This window comes from Kryptolebias marmoratus, linkage group LG10, assembly GCF_001649575.2.
Source record: "Kryptolebias marmoratus isolate JLee-2015 linkage group LG10, ASM164957v2, whole genome shotgun sequence".
Classification (NCBI taxonomy): domain Eukaryota; kingdom Metazoa; phylum Chordata; class Actinopteri; order Cyprinodontiformes; family Rivulidae; genus Kryptolebias; species Kryptolebias marmoratus.
Window position 1 is genome coordinate 23,972,427 of NC_051439.1, and position 6,799 is coordinate 23,979,225.

At 41.5% G+C, this 6,799-nt stretch overlaps 1 protein-coding gene across 2 annotated transcripts in view; it reads left to right on the forward strand.

The window, feature by feature from the left end:
* The window catches only part of LOC108250816 (nesprin-1), a 65,615-nt gene extending 62,842 nt beyond the window's left edge, over positions 1-2,773 (forward strand). For both annotated transcript variants that reach the window (XM_037977959.1, XM_037977960.1), the window contains one exon: positions 795-2,773. In XM_037977959.1, the coding sequence (XP_037833887.1) occupies positions 795-965 (171 nt within the window). In that variant the 3' untranslated portion in view covers positions 966-2,773. The remainder of the gene's footprint in view (positions 1-794) is intronic.
* The last annotated feature ends 4,026 nt before the right edge of the window (positions 2,774-6,799 follow it).

Below are 6,799 nucleotides of genomic sequence, written 5' to 3' on the forward strand. Positions count from 1 at the left end.
GAGTGAGAACAATTTGCAAGCAATCCAGCTTACATCACATCTCAGCTTTAAAAGCTCAACTCCACACTCTCCATTTCTGAATTGAGAAAGCTCCTCGGATGAGAAGCGAAACGTCTTCAGCTACAGAATAGAAGTCCAGTTGTTTTTGTTTTTTAACTTTTTTTTGAATTAAACACATCATCCAAATAAATCCAGATAATTCTTCCAAGTCTGGTTGCCTTCTGTACCATCGTTTCGGGTTGGAGTTAGGATGTGTGATTCTGAGACTTATTTATAAAATGAAAGTTGTTTATTGCCCAACTGTTTTGATCAAATTTCCCCTTTTTTAAACTTGGACTCATTGATTGTCTTCACATGCCATTGTGATGTTAACAGAGAGATAAGCTGTGTATTCCTTAATGAAGGAGAAGACTGAGTGACTTTGGTGTTTTGTTGAAAACATGATGGTTGTACTACGAAGTGAGGTTTAAGCTGAAAATTGTAGTTTTCAGGATTACAAAGGAGGCCTCTCGTTGAGCCCTGCTTGGTCACCGTGCTAACGAGCTAAACTCATCACCTGCTCTGGAGCATTGGACGTTTGATGAGGCAGACATTTTGAGACATTTTGGAAACTCCATTGCCAATTTTAATTTGTCACCAGCAGCCGCAGCCCAGTGAGATCCAGGCTAAGGGAAGAAAGCCCAGCTTTGTTGAACTTGCTTCGTAGTAAACCCTTGTGTTGGACTAATTGGTTGGTGTATTTGCAGTAAGTGACTGATCTGACTGATCCTCTAACCCTGCTCATGTTTCTTCAGGATGTTGAGAGCTCCACTGACACCGCAGAAGCAAGTTCACCTGAAGCTTTATCAAAATCTTTGGGCACAGTCAGAACCCAGTCCCAGTCTGAGAACATGGTAGACACAGCTGCGACCGTAAACGTCTCCAAGCCCAACCCGAAAACTCAGCAGAGATGTTTAATTTCATAAAAAGTCTTTCATTTAGTTAGGATTCTATTAGGACCTTAAAACTGTTCGTTCTTCTCTGAAACCTGCTCCAGAGCTTCCAGTATCTTTGTGGAAACTGTTCCCCAGCATTTTTCTAATCCTTTATTTTTAATCTTAATCCTACAATTCAGGCGTGAAACTCCTTTAGAGCTGAGATCAAATTTCCAGTGAATCCTGGAGTTTCATCAGATTAGTCAACTTCCACTTAGACTCTTGATTTTTGTTTGAAATACAACTTTTTTAAAAGGTTACATCTGGAAAATTAACTTTCTATGCGTGTGTAAGAGGTTCCATCTAAAAGAATCCCAAGTAGACTTTAGATCTACCTGCAGGATTCTTCTTCCAGGATATCTGAACTCAAGTCCTTGTAGACCAGAGGCTGTATCACCTATGTTCACCTTGCTTTTAGTTTTTCACAAGCAGCCCTTTTCTAAAACCAAATATTTAACAATCTTAATGTTTAGAAAACCAAACTTTAAAACGGATCTTTTTATCATTTTTTTCTGAATCTTGTGTTCTTCAAGTTCTTGTGGATCTGCTGGAAAACTTGGAGCCTAATTTAAATTTTTCCAGTCCAGCTGGTCCTCCTCTGGACCTGAACTTGCTTCTAACTTGGAACTGGACTGTTCCAAGACACCTCCTTCATTCAGCAGCTGATCCTGTTCATGCTGTTGAACATGAGAAGTGGTAAGAAACTGCGAATTATCTCATTTTAAATGCACAAACATGTCTACAAGGACTGGGATTAACCAGTTCAGAAGAACTTTCTCAGAACTGAACTGACAGCAAACAGACATCATTTTGTGAGCAGTTTTGAATTCAGCCTAAAACCTGAAAACAATCCAAGAGCTCCTGTTTTCCAGCTCAGAGTCCAGATTTGTTGTAAAACTGTTAGACTGTCGGTGCATTCACATAGCAGCGAGTTTAAACTGAAACCGTGTTTCTAACTGTGCTGCAAAAATAAAACCCAGCAGTGAGCCGAGTCTTTAAAATAAAAGCAGATTTTTATCTTCCTGTGAGTTTCTATGAAGGACTGCTGAGCTGCCAGAGAATATTTCTGCTCAACAAGCTGATAGGAGCGGGTCGGGTCAGCATGACACAGCAGATTATCTGCTGAGTCAGAGGTGCTGCTCGTGGTTTTGTACAAAAGAAATGAAAGCAGTTTGATGAAACGTAGTGTGTCGTTTGTTTGAAGCCTCATTAAGCAATAATAAATCTGATGGTTTTTATAACAGAAGTTTATTATCAGAGCCATGTTTCCATGTTTCATTTGAAATTATTCATTGTTGTCTGTGTGGATCTTTTCATTTATAATCTGATCTCATTTACCAGGAAGTGTAGGAAAAATAAACATTTGTTTGCTGACTTTCCATCTGTAATTTGTATTTCTATAATCTGAATTTATGTAATCTAATATAATAGAGTATGTTGTTTACAGACTTGATGGGATTATCAAGTGTTTAGAGTTGAAACTGGTTTGAATGGGAGGTTTCTGATTTTATAATCTGGATTACAGCTACCAGAATAATTTGAATAAAATGTACTGATGTCACATGATCATTGTTTAACACGCTGATGACAAGTGAAAACTACTGCTTCTGACTTCATAGCTATAAAATTATTTTTCTTAGTTCTTAAAGTTATTACTCAGCATAATAAAAACTAACAATCATAGTTTCTTCTGACGATGTTTTCACTTGTCAGCAGCTGGAACCTCTGATGTTCACATGCTGTACAACTTTGTCAGTTTTGTGTGAAAAGACAAATAAACCCAGAGCAGAGATCCTGTCCTCAGTCTCGTCTCTTCCTGTGTCTGGAGCTTGAAGAGGGACACGATTGGGGGGGTCACTTTCTTCATTTGGTCATTTAGCCTCAGTATAAATTCAGGCTAGATGTTTTGGTGAATTAGGAAAAAACTATGACTTCATGCCCCACACATGGATACTGGAGTGCTTGAAACTACAACATGAACAGGACACTAAGAGTCTTCATTGAGAACTCAGTGGGAATGTGGAGGACAACTCTGGAGGCGGATTCAAAGCCAACTGCAGCATATACCAAGGTGATGCTCTGTCCCACTCCTGTTCTGCATGGACCTGAACCCCTCAGCCAGATGACTGCAAAGAGTGACTATGGATACCGTTTCCAAAGTGGAGCAGTCATCAGCCACCTCCTCTACATGGATGACATCAAGCTGTATGCCAAGAGTGAGCGAGACATCGACCCACTGATCCACCTCACCAGGATCTACAGCAAGGACATTGGTCTGTCATTCAGACCTGATAAGTGCAGCTGAAAAGTATCCAAGAGAGACAAGGTGATCACAGCTGAAGGGGCTGAACTACCTGAAGGCAACACTGCAGATAACCAGGACAGCTACGAGTACCTTGGAGTCCCGCAGACAAATGGCAACCAGGATGAAGCCACAAGGAAGTCAGCCACAACCAAAGACCTACAGAGTCAGGCAGGTCCTGAAGAGCCAGCTGAATGGGAAGAACAAAGTCCATCAACACATCTGTGGAGCCAGTCATCAGATACCCTGCAGGTACAAGAACCTGGCCAAAGGAGGAGAGACAAGCCACTGACATCAAGACACAAAAGCTCTCACCGGAAGTCCAGAAGAGCGCAGTCCTAGGAACAGCTAAGATGCTGAACAGAACCCTGCAGCTCCCAGGCCTCGGGTAGAGGACCCCAGCTTGGAATGAAAGTGGAACCACCCATGTGGATCAAATAGGCAAACTTGGAGTTAATTGCAAAATTCCAAAAGATGTTTCCTCTTCAGCTTTTATTATAAAAATAGTTTTTGTCCTGATGTTTATCTGTTGACTTTTTTCGCAGGAAAGTGTAAAAGTTGGATGAAAACAATGTAAACATAAAATCAGAGAGGATTGAAGGAAGCCTTCTCTCTCTGTCCCATCTCAGCACAGGGACGCCTCTTTCTGTCCGTCAGGCTCTGTCCCGGCTCTGTCCCCGCCCCAGGATCCTGACAGGACTGGGAGGAGCACAGGACAAGCAGACATTAGACAGGAAGGGAGGGGGACAGGACACAGGGAGGTGGGAGGAGCAGACCTGTAGGTCAGGTTTAAATCAGTCTAGAGGTGGAACCTGCTCAGGTAGACTCTCCCTGCAGCAGACAGGTTCAGCTGGGTGTGTTGTTGTGTTTTGTGTCCCAGGACTCCGAGGACCTGGTCTGGCCCCCGGCTCGGCTCCACCCCCATGAAGGAATCCTTCATGTGTGTCTTGAGAAAGTCCATCAGCTGGAGCTGTGGCTGCTGGGAGCCCTGAGGAGCCTGGTAGCTGCTGGTTCAACCACAATGCAGGACGGTGTGGAGCAGCAACTCCTCACCTGCCAGGTAAGCTCCGCCCACTAGAGGAAGGTGGAAAAACATGTATTTCCTGTAAAGTTTGGCTGAATGGGAATATTTGTTTAGTCTGACATGCAGGGATCATGTTGTTATTCAGAACAAACTTTGAATTCCAGGGTGACAATTTAATCAATCAGCTTTAAACTCTGAAAATATATCAGTTTTTAAACCAAACTGAGTTTCTGATCCTTCAGTTGAACAGATCAACTGAAGGTCAGAGGGCAGAAATGTGACTTACTTTACAGACAAGTTCAGCAAACATTGAGTCTCAGATAATCCCCACTCTTCTTCGATTGTTTCAGATCTGCCATCATCAGCAGAGTTAAAAAAAAACCTAAAACATCAGGATCTTATTTGTCCTCCACACCAGTTATTAAAATCAGTTTGATTTAATCTCAGACACATCCGGTTCAGTCCAGGAACAGGTCAAAGGTCATCAGCTCAGACACGTGTTCAGAGTGTATGTTTACAGATCAGGGATCTGTTTGTTTCCACCATTAGAATCCAGACTTCACCCCTGCTTTTCATCAGTTTAGTAAAACTACTGATTACTTCTAAAGACACTTTATTTTCCTTTAATTCATCTGACTTCATGTCAACATTCTGAGATCCTGATTATAAATGAAAGAACAGATACTGAGGAAGTGAAAAACATACTGAGCCACTGAAGTAAGTTTATAGTAACAGGCTGCAGACTTTAGCAGGAATTAACACTTATAGAGGATCTTTTTTCTTAATAAATCTGTCAGCAGCTTTAATGTTTAAGTGATGACACTCTTGTTATTTTAATCCAGTCCTTTTTAAGCCTAAGAAAACCACAGGAAACTGTCAGGTGTGGGGCTCAGAGTAACAAACACAAACAGTACGGCTCAGATATTACAAACAGTTTCCATTAGAAATGTTTTCTGCTGCTGCTTTTATAGAATAATAAAACCAGCATCATTTACTCCTGTGTTCAGACAGATTTATCCACTGTGTTAAAGACGCTACAGTAAACTGAATCAAGTCATGTTTAAAGAACTCGGCTTGTCAGGATGAGGAAAATGATTCAGTGTGTGGGATAATCATGCTTAGGTCTCACCTTAATGTCAACATTTGTACAGGTATTTTTTCTCCCAGACTCTGCGAGTGTAACTGGAGCCTCAGTGAAGTTTCAGAGGTTGTTTCCCATCATATTCCAACAGACATTCAGATTCTCTAAACCCTCAAAAGGAACCAGATTCATGACTCACATTTAAGTATTTACATGCCTTTTAGACGCAAATCGCTGCTGAACGCAGGTGAGTTTGACAGGTGAACCAGCAGGTTAGAATCAGAACTTTATTAAACATGTTTCACAGCCAGCGTGACAATAAAACTAACATTCATTGAAGGAATGCATATCACCCGCTGCCTTACAGACCAAAGCTTCATACAAAGACGTCACATGATCTGTTAGCTCTCAGAGTGTGTGTTAGGGATGACTCTCAGCTACTACCCCACCTGGTTTTACCTCAATATCTATAAAACTTACTGAGTTATAGACACTTCTGTGTTTGCTAAGGTTGAATAGCTGTGGCGGCCATCTTTCTACTTGGCTCCAACAGGTTGTACATGTTCACCCATAGTTTAAGAATAAACAGTAAATTATTGACTGAAGTAAATCAGTTGAAAAATGCTTTGAGCAAATGAGCAAAAATCAGTTTCTGAAATTAATTTGAGATTCAAGTTCAAATCCTGAAAACATCTCAGAAGTCTGAAAATTTAATCCTAACTGAAGATTTCTGAATTATCTCACAAAAAAGCTAAAAACAATATGGTTTCTATGAAAATGCTGAAGAAGCTGAAACTGAGTTTTTCAATCAAGTCTGCAATCAAGTCTGCAATTAGAAAAATGTGAAACAGCTATAAATCTGTTTCACAGCATTTTGATCAATTTGTTTTATTAAAATAATTAAACTCTTGTAAATTCTTTTGTGTTTCTGTTTAGCAAATGTTTCTGGAGATCGAGGTGCAGGTTGCAAACCTGTCAGCTGTGGGTCAGAAGCAGCCAGATGTGGAGTTCCAGCAAAAAGCAGCTGAGCTTCTGTCCTCCAAACTGCAGCTCCTGAAGGCCAACCTGGTCTCCTTCCAGCAGCAGCTGCAGGACAGACAAGGACAGGGGAAAAAAGACGGCGAGACACAGGAATGGTCCAGCAGGGTCAGTGCATGTTAGCCCAATGTTTCTTCTGTTTATTATGTTTGAATGATGATCGCTGCAGCTACAAAACAACAGTAACTAACTGTTTTTCCTCCTCTGTCCTGAAGTCTCTCCCTCAGGCAGAGCGCCACCCTGAGGCCAAGCTGAAGAACAGCAGCAGTGTTCAGGAGATCCTTTCTTCACCGCAAAACAAGCTCCTCAGACAGAGCAGCCTGCAGCAGCTAAAGGTAAACTCCCTCAGACAGAGCAGCCTGCAGCAGCTAAAGGTAAAC